The sequence below is a fragment of the Rhinichthys klamathensis genome, unplaced genomic scaffold, assembly GCF_029890125.1.
Source record: "Rhinichthys klamathensis goyatoka isolate OS25496 unplaced genomic scaffold, OSU_Roscu_1.1 h1tg000009l_1, whole genome shotgun sequence".
NCBI lineage: Eukaryota > Metazoa > Chordata > Actinopteri > Cypriniformes > Leuciscidae > Rhinichthys > Rhinichthys klamathensis.
This window is the reverse complement of record NW_026606562.1, coordinates 5,143,990-5,157,749: the sequence shown is the minus strand read 5'-3', so window position 1 is coordinate 5,157,749 and position 13,760 is coordinate 5,143,990. Positions and strand designations below refer to the sequence as shown.

The following is a 13,760-nucleotide window of genomic DNA, read 5'->3' as shown; positions in this document are numbered from 1 at the left end:
ATCAAGAGTGCAAAAAAGACGAAAGGGCAAGTGCCGCACTGGAGGATTTGAGAGAATACTGCAAAAGGAGGGAGCGATGTCGGAAAAGATAAGGAGTTATAAATATTGATTACCGTGCTTGTACCGATCCAAAGACATGACAAGGAAGCACTCAGATGCCGAGGTGTTCTTTGGCAGGAGCTCGAACAACTCGTTTGTTCCCAGGCTCGTTTTTTTTTTTACTCCCTCACTCGCTCTGTCATTCTGACAGATGCTGCCTTGCCTAAGAGCGCCACAACTTTCCTCAGCTAGGATGGGTATGTAACGTGTAGAGAGGTAGAGAATGAGAAATTGCCTTTTCTTGTTTTGTCTCCCTGCCTTTGTGGAGTGGCGGACTGCTCCTGAGAGTGCCATGTGACTCCTACCACAGTGCTTTGGAGCTATTTTCCCCTCTCCCTCTCTTTTTTTTTTCTTCCAACGATGAGTCGCTGAAGAGGAGAGGAGGCGGTAAGAGGAGGATATGTTTTCCGTTTCGCTCAAGTGCCGGATGGGGGTCATCAGACGCAGGATCAAGGGTATTGTGCAATGCACCACTTTAACACAAGCTTTTGGGATGGGGGTCCGAAACCTTTCTAAGTGTTGAGTTTCAGGATTATTGGGTAATTAGGGAGTGTAATTAACTGTCTGTTTTGTATGTATGCAATCTTGCCTTGTCTACTGATTTTTGAAACTTGATATAAGAAGTCAGGGTTTTTTTTTTTTTTTTTTTGAGAACCAGGAAAGCCAATCAAAAAGCTGTTTGTTAAAGTCTATTGTGAACATCCTTTTAAAATACAAGGACGGTGATACTTATGGTGTGCTTGTGAGTGCTTGAGTTGTGTTTGCCGTATTGATAAACCTCTTTTTTATTTTAAATGAGTGGCTTATTTATAATTTATTCTTAACATCAAGAGTGCTCCAATGTTTAGCATTTCTTTTCATTAACGTTTCATTACAGTGAGTGGTATTTTTAGTCTAGAATTAAAAGGCCTTCACACTTTATAGTGACGTTAGAGGCACAATTTTGTAGGGTGTGATTAACTGCACGTTTTTGACTACAAAACTTAAAAGCATCTCAGTGTTGTGCTAAAATCTTCTCTCTTTTTTGTTTTGTTTTGTTGTAATCATTAGCCACTTTATTTTGCCAGCATGGCAACAAATACATATTATTCATTTACTGTTACAGATCACTTATAGTACTCCTAAATGCATAAACCGCTCTTGGCTGTGATCTTAAATTTAACAGGCCTGGGCAGATATCAAGCTGATAAGTTTGACACTTCTTCTGATCCATCCGTTTTGAAGAGCTCGTTTTTATGCATCTCGGGATCTCTAGCCTTAAGCTACTATGCAAGAAATCAATAAAGCAATGCCTACAAAAGTTCAAGACTGTAGAAGCAACACCAGCTGTTGATGGCAAGCTTGTGTGTGGGGGTGCAGATAGTTTCAGTGTTCTCGTCCTTGGCGGAAGTTCAAGTTTACATGTTCATGTATCAATGGTGGGTGATACACTTTTTCTGGGGTTCTTACTCTTTCCTTGTGCCTTTTCGATTTTCTGGTTTGCATAATCCGTTTTTTTTCTTCGAAAACATGTATCTTAGGGACATTTTATTCTCAAGTTTTCTATTTTTTAAGGTCGTTCCTCAAACTGACACATACAGACAAAAGAAGCTGTTGGCCACACACAATAAATCCCAGTTGGCCATCTAGCCATATAGAGGCAAATAGATTTGGGGCAGCTGGGAACAATGCTAGGAACACGTTGAATACACAATCATAAAGTGATTAATGATGTATAATGGCCACAAAATTGGGTGGGGAAAGTCTTTAGATTGAACCAATAAAACCAGTCTGTTTCCAATGTCCAAGTGAACGAATGATTGATGAAGGGACTTTCATGGATTGGGCCTGTGGTCCTCATGTGATTTTTTTTTTTTTTTTTTGCAATAACATTTCCTTCCTAGTCTACATGCTTTATCCAAGCTCTAGGAAATCTTAAACATCTGCAGTTATATGTGCTGGCTTCATGAAGACTCAATCTAGCGAAGTCTCGAAATTTAATCTGAGAGGCTTGATCAGCCACTGCAGTTTGATTGAATATATATATATATATATATATGGAGAGGTGGGTTCAGGACAAGCTTGATAAAAATGCTGAGACTAGATTGACTACACTTGAGATCTCAAGCTGAAAATCAACTTCTCACTCAATTTAACTATGCAGCCAAGATACTAACTGAAAGCAGCAGGCCGTAGAATTGCAGTTATATTAGAGTGGCTTTTTTTGTTGCTTTGTGTAACTTGATATCCTATTCACATTCTTTGAGAAGATACACATCATATTGATTGAATTATGGCAACATTTTTCTCCAGGGATATAGAAACCATTGTTGACTGATTGTAGACAGTTGTGTAAATCCTACAACTTTGACAGCAAAAACCTACCTTCCTTGCCTTTCAGAAAATCAGCTGTGACTACTGGGCGAACTGCTAATTTTCTTTATTTTTTGGCATTTTCCATAAAAAATGTGTAATCGTCTTGGGGGCCAATCGCACAGAATGCGTTTATCCATTCCACTGTACTATTTTCCATTGTTTTTCAATGTAAACACGCAATGGTTGGCTGTGTTTGATTAAATAGCACTCACATCTTGCGTCTCGCGCATAACGCAGTGTTTTAAAAATGCGGAACTAAAGTTAAAAATAAATTTACGTCTCTAGACCTTGCCTTTTTCCGCTCCACTTACTGCGCCTTTCGTTTTTAAACCGCAAAATGTATTGTGAATGGCCCCTTAAAAATAAAAAATAAATTACTTCAGAAGCAAATTTATGTACGAAGATATATTTTCAGAAAATATATCTTGTTTTACGCATGAAGCATTAAGCATGATTAAACGTAAATTAATGTTTAAAATAAGAGAAAATATTTTTTGGCAATGGGGTAGGAAAAATAAACATTCAGGGTACATCACTCAAGATATATTCTCTAAAAATTAGAAAGTGAAATTAGTATTTTAAATTTGTACTTAACCCATTAACTGTCACCGTCTAACTTTACTTCACTATATTTCTATTAAATCCTAATCTAATTATGACAAATTATATATCGTTGGAAAGGTCAAAGACTTCTAAATAGATATTCTACCCCTGTTTTGTGTTACAAATTATGTAGGAAGAGTAATTGATGAATTTATGACAAGAGTGCACCTCAAAAAATCTGCATCATAACAGGAGGTCTGACCTTTGTCACAAAAAGTCGATGCACCCACTTTTAATCATTGAAACTTCTGTTTTTATGCTAAAAGTTCATAATAAAACATATAATCTAATATTTTTAAATAAAAAATTATAATATAATAGTATCCTCGAAAAATTATAATATTATCCTCTAAAATATAATATTATCTTTTTTATCGCCTTTTTTATTATATCACATATTTTAGTAGTTATCATAAATTAGGTATCATTTGAAAGCTTATAAACTCAGAATTCATCCTTTGAAAACCGTTTTATAATTGAACGTTGCGTTACCATAGAAACGGTACTCTAAATTATTTTATCAGGCTCCTCCCCTTTTAGGCATCATTATATTTCATAATTTATTATCAAAACCTTTTCTAATCTTGACAAAACACAATGTCAGAAAGGTCTGTGTCTCAAGGTTCCAAATTTTGTGACAGAAGTGATATTTGGACAGAAATTTATTAATTTGTTAAGGCAGAATGTATACAACTAAATTCAATGGAATTCAATGGCGCCCGGTGGCTATTTTTGGTACTACGCCTAAACAAAATCTCATGGGAACTTCAATTTTTGTGATATCAACTTCAAATTTGGAACATAACTTGGTTAGATTTATGGCTTTGATTTTATAGTAATTTTAGACTAAAAAATATTTTGTAAAATGTATATTATATAAAATAAAAAATATATAGTACAGCATATTTGATTTACTGTAAATTTAAACTTCCATAACTTTTTCATACTTTAAATTTTTGAAGTGTTCTCACTTCAGCAATAATCTGCTAAGTGTTTTCTTTAAAACAAGACCAAACTTGGGTATATATTCCAAAGCATTCTTGAATTACAACCATTTAAGTTTGTATAGTGCATTTTAACCCCCATTCTCAAAAAGGGGGGTGACAGCTAATGTTTTAAGGATATTTAGTTTTTTTAACAAAAATACTAATTAAGAAAGTAATTATTTGCAGTGCACCACTGTTTTTCACAACATTTGAGTTTTTGCCTTCATTGGCAAAAGTTCTGTGAAGCAAAGAACAGATCAAAGAAAAAGTATGATTGTGAGAAAGATGAAGATAGTCTCCATCCCGACTGACTGACCTCTTATCCCAATAATATGAGTATGGATGATGAAAGTACGTTTAAGGATTGAAATTGCAAAGATTTACATGGCTACGTTGTTACCGTCAGAATTCTGAACAGCAACTGATTGAAGAAGATGTAATAAGAGGCAGATTAAAGCGAGGAGATGAAAGATGGAAGTGACTTTGTCTAGAGATCTTCATTTCTAAGTGGCTCGTAAGAGACCTTGCACAGTAGGCTACATCTATTCCCTGTTTTTTTCAACAAAAGGACATACTTGTTGAGGGTGTTTTCATGGTGCGGCGCTTTTTCGAGAAAATGAAAGCTACAAGGCCCTGGCTAATGAGTACAAACAAAAGCTCCTCCTTTTGATCCATGTCACAAGTTGCTAGCATAGAGGATGTTGCCAGATGGGGGTGATTTATTGCTTTCTCGCACATGTATTATTTGACTACCTGGGAATGCTTTAGGGGCCTCGCTCTGCACACTTTCATTTACTCGCCGTTGTGCAAGTTTTTCTGCTAAGGGAATGTATGCAAGGCAAAAAGATTGCATAGCATTGTTTGAAGATATTATTGTTTACGTTCACCTCAAGGTGCATTTGCCTTTGAAATTGGTTTATTGTGTCTAGCTAAAGTTTGTGGATAGGAAAGTTTGAAAACAATGTCTTGCACTGGGAAAGAGAGTTCAAAAGATTTGCGCTTTTTATTCTGTCTCTGGTGTAAGTCGTAAGCGTAACAAATCCTTTGACTCAAAGGTTAATTGTTTGTAGTCACAAAGAGTCAATATTCAAAGGACCTTTTGTATTTTTCAAGTCTAAGTTAATCTGAAAACATTTCAGTAAATTAAACCATGACACAGACCTTTCCCACATGCACTCAGTCAAGAGTGAGACGCGTGTTTTCATTAAATTGTAAAATATGTTTTCCTTATGGCTAGAAGCCAACAACTGTGCTCTTTTATGTGTTTATCAAAGTAAATGATTTAAGCCCAGAAAAGGTATTTAGCACGGAGAAAGACTGTTTGCTGTAACAATAATTTTTTAATGATATTGTTGTCACTGTGGCAATGGTGTTGGCCCAAGGCAAGGCTTAACAAGAGAAAGGAAACCGCTATTTTTGGTTGCATTTGTTTCACTGCACATACAGCATATTTTGAAAATTTTTATACAGTATAAAAATCTCACATATTTGAAGGCTTTTGCAGAGTAAATCTTTGGCCTTTTTTTTGCATTTTTTAAGCCCAAAAAATGGTAACGAGATAAAATGTGTGATGTGAAATATCTTGTAGATGTTCAGATATAGAATGAGGGGAAAACAGATCAATTATATATATATATATATATATATATATATATATATATATATATATATATATATATATATATATATATATATCGTAATCGTGCATGTAGGATATTTTTAGCCTGAATTCAGCTGAAGAAGCATCAGTTAACCCCTTAAGTGTCACCCATAGCCATTACATATTTAAAACAGTAATATCATATACTAAACCTAAACTAATATTTACACACTACATCATTTGAAAGCATACAATCTGTAGTTTTCATATTTGGTGATTGATTTTCAAAATGAATGACAGAAGAGCCGTAATCTATCAATTAGCAACAAGAATATTTTCATACTCCTAAGGCGTGTTCAGACCTTTATTTTGAAATACTGATGAACATGAAAATCATGAAAGAATGGTAGAAACCTCGGTTTGTTTTCATGCCAAGAGTTCAAAAGATAACATCCATTACATTTTTTTTAGAAAAAAAGGTCTGAAAAAGATTTAAATATAAAGAAAAAATTCTAGATTCACCATTTGTGATGTGGCTGCGAGCTATAACGCACATGCGTGTTCTTTTTATGTCATTATTAGAGGTTGAAGTCATATAAAATATGTCAAACTTCGCTTACTACTTCTGAATAGGATGCCTACTTCATAAATTGTATGAAAATTGTGGAAATAATGGTTCATATCACTCAAAACACATATGGAAATGGAGGCGCCCTTATATGGGCAGTAATGGAGTCTGGTTGTCATCTAGTGAAAAGTTCGGTACTGCGCCCAAACAAAATCTTACTGAAAGCTCATTTTTTGAGATATCAACCTAAAATTTGAAACACAACTTGTTCAGAGTTTTGGCTTTGATTTGCACTTGCAGTTTTAGAGTCCACCAGGTTATAAAAATATATATTTGATATAAAATATGAATAATTCAATTTTTACATTTTCATAAACTTAAACTTCTATTACTTTTTTTCAGTTTCACTTTCTTAATTTCTTTCACTTCTACAAAAATCTGTCAAATGTCTTATTTAAAACAAGACCTATCTCACATCTATATAACAAAGCATTCTTGAATTACAACCATTTAAGTTCGGATTGTGCATTTTCATGTTTATTCAAAAAGGGGTGTGTGACACTTATTGGGAATAAATAAAATTATCAATAAGGTGATTTGAATAGTGCCGTGGACGTCAACCTCCCTTTAACATTTACTGTATATTCCCTTGTGAAAAACAAGCGTGACATTTTACAATACAGGTGCACTAATATGCTTCAATTCATGCTTAACTAATGCACATACTGTATAACCACATGTTAATGTATGACTCATGAAGAACTTAACCATTATTGAATGATAACTGCATCAGCAACTAATAAAAAGTCTATATGATTAATAGATTAAGTCATATGAATTGCTATTAATTAAATTTGTAAATAATACCTTTGCAAATCATTAGCTAATGATTAATTAAAGCAGACAACTGGAAGTTGAAAGCTTCGACCCATTGTGTTAATTAACACAATCATTCACACTATTAGTTAAGTTATTAAGGAATTAATACATTATGACACATTTAATTAATAACAATTCATACATTACTTAATCTATTATTCATATAGAATCTTTAATAGTTGTTGATGCAGTAATCATTAATAAATTATTTAGTTCATGAATGATTGTGATTTTAACTGTAGTGTTATGCAATATTACATTTAAATTGCTACTTTATCATTATAAATGTATAATTACAGTATATTTAAATACATCACAAACATGTTTCAACAGAAATTATATTAAAGTTTATTTACATATAAAATTATTTATTTTTATATGAAATAACATATAAATATGTTCTTCTTGAGTTCTAATTACAAATTCTAATTACATTTTACATCGAATGAAGTGTCTGAAGACATTTCTGTACATTCATTTTCCATTTAAAGGACTTCTGTCATCATTCATTCACGCTCACGTCGTTCCAAACTAAGACTTTCTTCTGTGGAACACAAAAGAAGATATTTTGAAGAATGTTGGTAATCCAGTTGTTTTGGTTTCCATTAACTTTCTTGGTGTGAAAAAAAAAAAACTATAACTGAGACATTTCAATAAATACCTTTTGTTGTATTACAAAGAAGAAAGAATGTCATTAATGACATGAATTTTCATTGCAAACTTTTTGTATATTTGTCAAGGATATTCTGCTATTTGTTCGTTTAGTTTCATTATCATGGACTTTTAGTTAGTTCACAGTCAGTTACCTGTGTCCTTTGTCTTAGCTTCTCGACATTAATCTGTTACGATGGACACTCATTTTACGATCACACCTGCTTGACATTTAGTTTGTTATCTTATGTATTAACGGTCTCTGTTTTCAGTTCCTCATTGTCCGGTATTGTTTGTGCACAGCACACTGTTCATCACCATCTGGACCTTAACGTTACAATTAAAGTACTAATTTCACACAGGTTCTAGGGATAGTTCACCAAAAAAATCTAATCATTTACTTACCCTCATGTTGTTCCAAACCTGTATGAATTTCGAGGAGAAATTCTGATGACAGATCGTTTCAGTGAATCGGTTGATCCGGTTCACAACCTGAGCCGATTCTCAAGATCCAATCCCTGACCCGGTTATTTGTTTGCAGCGAACAGCACTGTCCTCCGAATATCTTCTTTTGTGTTCCACATTGTCCATACAGGCCTGCAACGACACGAGGGCGAGCAAATGCGACCAGCATTTAAATTCCTGCCTTAGTCCTAATCTTAAGTCTTTGATTTTTGATCTGAGAGGACAAGGTTGGCAGTCATTAAAGAATCAAGACTTCATAACTAGGAATATTAATTGGTTTTTAATGAAGATAATGAAATCGTCTTCATCACATCATCATAATTCATTCCACGGTGGCCCACATTACTAACAACCTGAGCTAACGTTGCCCCTCTTGCCTTTTAAATTATGCCGCACTTGGCAGCCTTTCAGACAAGTCTCTCAACCCATTTCACTGCCCCTATTTTAAAAAAGACCCCTTCATGCAATCAATTTCTTCATGCTCAGTTTCTACATCCATCCCCTGTTCTGGTGCGGCCCACTTGTCCGTTCTCAAGAGGCCGTGATGGTGCATTGAGTTAATCAGGCACTGTGTCTGGGCTGCGCGCTGGCGCTGAATACTGAGAGGATGGTGGCATGTGTCCCGTGTGCTGAAATGAGCTCCAGCGTTCGAGAGCCATATCTCAGTGTGCTGTGATGGCTATCAGACCTCCTCCTCACTGCAGGGGTTAGTTTGAAGCTCTGCGGAGACCGCGGTTGGCATCCCGAGGCGTATCTGTATTGATCTAGCTTTGTTTGGCTCCATTTGAGAGGCAGGAAAGCGAATGAGGCTTGGCAGAGTAGCCGAGTCTGCCGATCTGATAGACTGTGAGGAAACTGGTGAGGTTTGCAAATTGCAGGAACTAGGGTCAGGGTTGTAAACCCTTACCATTTTTTAGGGTGTTTCGCAGACGTTCTTTCCCATTTGGAAACTGTTCAGTCAGCCTAGACCCAGCTGTTACTAAAAGCGACGTGCCTTGGGGTCTCGATTCTACCTCCGACAGATTGAGAAACTTGATTACAAAATGGATTGTTGTGGACTGTAGGCTAGTCATCAGCTTATGTTCAATGACATGGAAATAAACAATATCTTGACTTCTGAAGCCATTTTAATGGCTGTATGTCTTTTCAATTCTTTACTTGCCTTAGAAATTGATATGTACAAATACTTGTAGTTAATTATAGTTGTAATCAGCAAATAATCTAATTTAGTACTTACCTTTTGGTAAGAACTTGGTCGTTCTTTGTTGGATTTTTGTTTAGTGAGTGATGCACTGAAATTTCGGCAACAGAAAATATGCCCGAAATAGTTACATTGCCACTTTCCCAATGACACATTTTGACTGTTTCAGACTATATTTCATGCACATATTTGTCGACAAGCTACAACGGGTAAACATGTCAGCAGTGTGTTGTACAATTTGTTTGGCTGAAATATCGAGAGCCGGCTCTTTTCTGAAGAACTTTACTACAGCTGGTTTAATTTATCACCTGAGAAGTAAACACCCTGAAAGTCAGATCAAGTTGCCCAGATATCCAGATTTAAATACATAATTTTTTTTTTTGGCTTAATGAAAACTTGAATATCTTTGTTTTGTTATAAAAAAATTCTTGGTACATCACTATTTTAATTGGGATCTTTCTTTGGCCGGCGCTCATGGTTTTGCAGCATCACTGGATTTGGTAGAAGTCTTGGCGAGACATGGATCTAATAAACTTGGGTTCGACATATATGTCGACTACGATGATGACACTTCGTACGATGATGAATCGTAGGCTACGACGCAAGTTAGTATAGAAGAATAAAACGTCATCGGCATGTGCTAGTGGTAAACAAATAAAGCAAGATAAATCACACTTTGGCATTTGTGGTTTTTATGTGCGCTGAAAAAGAGGAGGAGGCGCAAGAGCAGAATATGGACGCGGTCATGGCTAGAGAAAAGAGGCCAACTTGGCATGCCAAGTGAGTGCAAATGGAGCTTGAGGTAAGTAGTTTTATGTTTTAGCACCATGTCGCGTTGAACAATACGCCATTTCATGTTGCATTTGTATTGGCTAGTCAGTAGATGTAGGTCGTAGCAGCAAACACACTGTGAGATGATTCAGCCCGTTCTCATCCTTTGGCCTCATACATGTGACGCTTTGTACATTTCGTTGAAATCTTACGCACATGGCATCCTTTAGCATCAATATGAGACGCAGAACCCAAGGCGTCATACAGGTGACGCTCGTCTAAATCCGACGCACATGGCATCCTTTAGCGTCAATATGAGACGCAGATCCCAAGGCGTCATAACCGTACCCTACCCCAGACCTAAACCTACCCATAACAGTGCGTGTTATATTGACGCTAAAGGATGCGATGTGCGTAAGATTTCGACGAAATGTCATATGGCGTCACCTATATGACGCCAAAGGATGAGAATGCTTTGGATGATCATGCTAAATTTCTGACACTGTCAGAAAATTATTGCAAGCTATCTTTGGTCGCAAGACCGTGATGACGGCCGAACCTCTTTCATTGTACAACATAGGACAACCATTTAGGAGCCACGACCACAGAAATCTCCACGATTGGTCATCTTTTGTCTGGGATAGCCCAAAATCGTACAAAGTGTACCTGGCATTACAGTAGCAATGCTAACGTAACTATATCTTTTAGTAGTGAGAGTAGATCATCTGTTTTTCCGACAATTGATAACATCATTTTTGTGCCTTGTTGTATTGCAAAGGCAGCTTTACGGCCAAGCAAGCTCTAGTTTGTTTCATTTTTTTGAGCAATTTAGCTTTAAAAACAGCAGATTATCACAGTTTTGACTTAGTTAGGATGCCTTCTAGTTGTTTTTAGTCTAAATGTATATGTTCCTGTTTAATACTGTCACACTATTAGTCAAGGCGATCATTTTGGTGATTGCTAATGGATTTTTACAATAACAGTTTGCTATTTATGAGTAAAAAAAAGTTCCACAGCTTCCACAGGGCTTTGAGTTTACATGCTTGAAAAATTGGACAACAGTTAGCAACTCCTTATGTAACAACTTGTTTCCAGCTTAAAGGCATACAAGTTTCAAAATTCAGTATAGTTTATGTTGTAGAACAAAATGAGAAAGTTTCTTCAAGTAAGGTTAGCTACAGACCTGCATTTGCTCTTAAATCCAAAACCACTTTTCTAGAAAAACGCAAGAAACCCCACAGGCAACCCATAGCTAAAATGCTAATTGGCTTCCAGGTTGTAGGTCTATCGAAATCCTAATTGTTTTAGTGCTTCATAAATACTGCTGATATTTATATATTTGCAAAAACATTGCACACGTACATACATAGATTCAATGTAGTTGGCTACTTTCTGTTTGTAGCTTGTAATGCAGCTAATATTGACTACTTCATGTCACTCTCAACTAGGGTTGGGTACCGAAACTCGGTGCCAATAGGGAACCGGTTCCGACGTAAACGGTAGTAACCAGACCGAATAAGAAAGAAAATTTCGGTGCCTGATTTCGGTGCCTAACTTCATTAGGCACACACGCGCACACACACACACGCAAGGTCTCTCGCTCTCTCTCTCTCCGCCGTGCGTGTGCTACACAGTTTGGAGCACAGTCTCTTCTGTCTCGCATGCGCGCTCTTTCTCGCAAGGTTTGGCTGCATTTCACGTGTAAAATTACGTGTCAGAACGCCCTCTGGGTGTGCCGATAGTCTGAATCCCATATAGAATCAAGCCAATTCATTGGCTGATGGCGCCGCATCGACGCACTTACGTCGTCATACTATGTTGGCGCGCGCGCGCCATCTGCTCCTCAGATTTCTCTGCCGAAAAAGGAAGCTGGTCGACAGCGCGAGGAGCTTGGCTGCGTCCCGTTCCCTATTGAGAGATATGTTACACCAACCAGAGATGTTCTCTTTCATAGGTTCACTCACCGCTGCGTAGCGAAGAAGCAGTGGATTTGTATTTGTAGGCTGCTGTATCACGTGCCGTTTGAACTGACGCGCTACAGCGATCTGTCACATTTCAAAGAGCCAAAACGTTATTTATTGTGTGAATCTCGTAAAAATATTGACAGAATCTGACAGCTGTGGATTTGTTCCATATCAAAAGTAACCTTCTCTGTCTTGTCTGTCAGTGTCCTCTTTGTCCGCGATTTTTCTGTGTGAAAAGGGTCATTTGCGTGAGTCTCACGGTCAATGCGTGAGAGTTGGCAGCTCTGCCTGCTAGTAATCTCTATTAATCTCCAGTATTATTACATTGTTTGATACAATATTGTTTCATTTGATATTATGTAAATATGAATTTTTATTTTATATTGGATTTATTATTACCATATGTTACTTGTATTTATATTGTTTAAAGATTTAAGTTAATATTGTGTCCAGTTTGGCCCTGTAAATTAAAGGGTATTATTTTTTGATAAAGTGTGTGCGGTTTCATTTTCTTAAGTACCGATTTAAGAACCGTTTAAGCACCGGAACCGTTTAAAAAATACCGAGTAGGTACTGGAATCGGATAAAACCCAAACGATACCCAACCCTACTAGTCTCAACTCTCAGTTTAATGTGTTTATGAATGTTTAATGTGGCGGAAATGTATGCTCTGGATATAAGTTATTTGGCCTTACTTCCCCCTGTGACTTTTCCCTCTCTGTGCACATGCAGTTCTTCATCTGAATGGATTGGCATTCAAATGAGCCTGGTTTATCATTTTAAAGACAGGTTTATGCCTTTTCATTATGGCCATGATTGTCATTTTAAATATATGGCTGGAGTAAAATCAGCCCCTCATTTTAGGGATGGCACCCTACTTACCCTTAAATGTCTCATTTTCATTATTCATAATCCAGCGAATGCAGTTGGGTTTCTTCTGACATGTGTGCACCCTTACTGCCCTCTACTGATTAATACCTGTCATACAATATTTATGTCCCATCCTCAAAGACTCAATTCACTTATTTCTTGGGAAGACTGCATCTAATTGAGATCAAAATGGTCTCAAAATGAATATATTAACAAAATATGACTCACAAGTGCAAAGCAGGTATCATAAATACACATTTGTGGATCATTTTGATGTTGATGAGGCTTTTCTGACAGGTTTTTCTGACATAATTCGAATGTGGATAGCATAACTGGGAACATTTGGTCAGCTAAAATCTCAATTTCATTGTTGTCTAAAATTGATTAATTAATATTTAATATCTCATGTGCAATGTTTTATGGGTTAAGATGGTGCAACTGCTTAGTGATTCAGCGAGCATAAATAGTGATGGTCCTCCTGCGCTATTTAGAGGGTAAATGAAAGTTCTGTTTAGTGGTTTTTGATCCGCGAACATGTCAAGACGCAAGAGGTTAAGTGTGCCTTGGTTCAGTGAGCAAACAATTTTAAAGCGGTGAAGTTCAAGGCAAACTGAGAGTGAATTAAAATGGCTCATAAAAACACTGTGCTGTCAAATATCCAAATTATATCATTGTTTATGACTGTCCTCACCTCGAACCGAAGCACTAATGGCATCACACAAGGCTGATACTAATAAACATAAGAACA

At 36.5% G+C, this 13,760-nt stretch overlaps 1 protein-coding gene across 5 annotated transcripts in view; it reads left to right on the top strand.

Moving 5' to 3' along the window:
* Positions 1–13,760, top strand: part of grip2b (glutamate receptor interacting protein 2b) — a 217,746-nt gene that overhangs the window by 107,984 nt on the left and 96,002 nt on the right. The window contains exon 1 of one of the 5 annotated variants that reach the window (XM_056260615.1): positions 135–554. The exons of the other annotated variants lie outside the window; for them this stretch is intronic. Within the exon in view, the coding sequence (XP_056116590.1) occupies positions 500–554 (55 nt within the window). The 5' untranslated portion in view covers positions 135–499. Of the gene's footprint in view, positions 1–134; positions 555–13,760 lie in introns of those variants that run through there. 5 annotated transcript variants of the gene reach the window in all.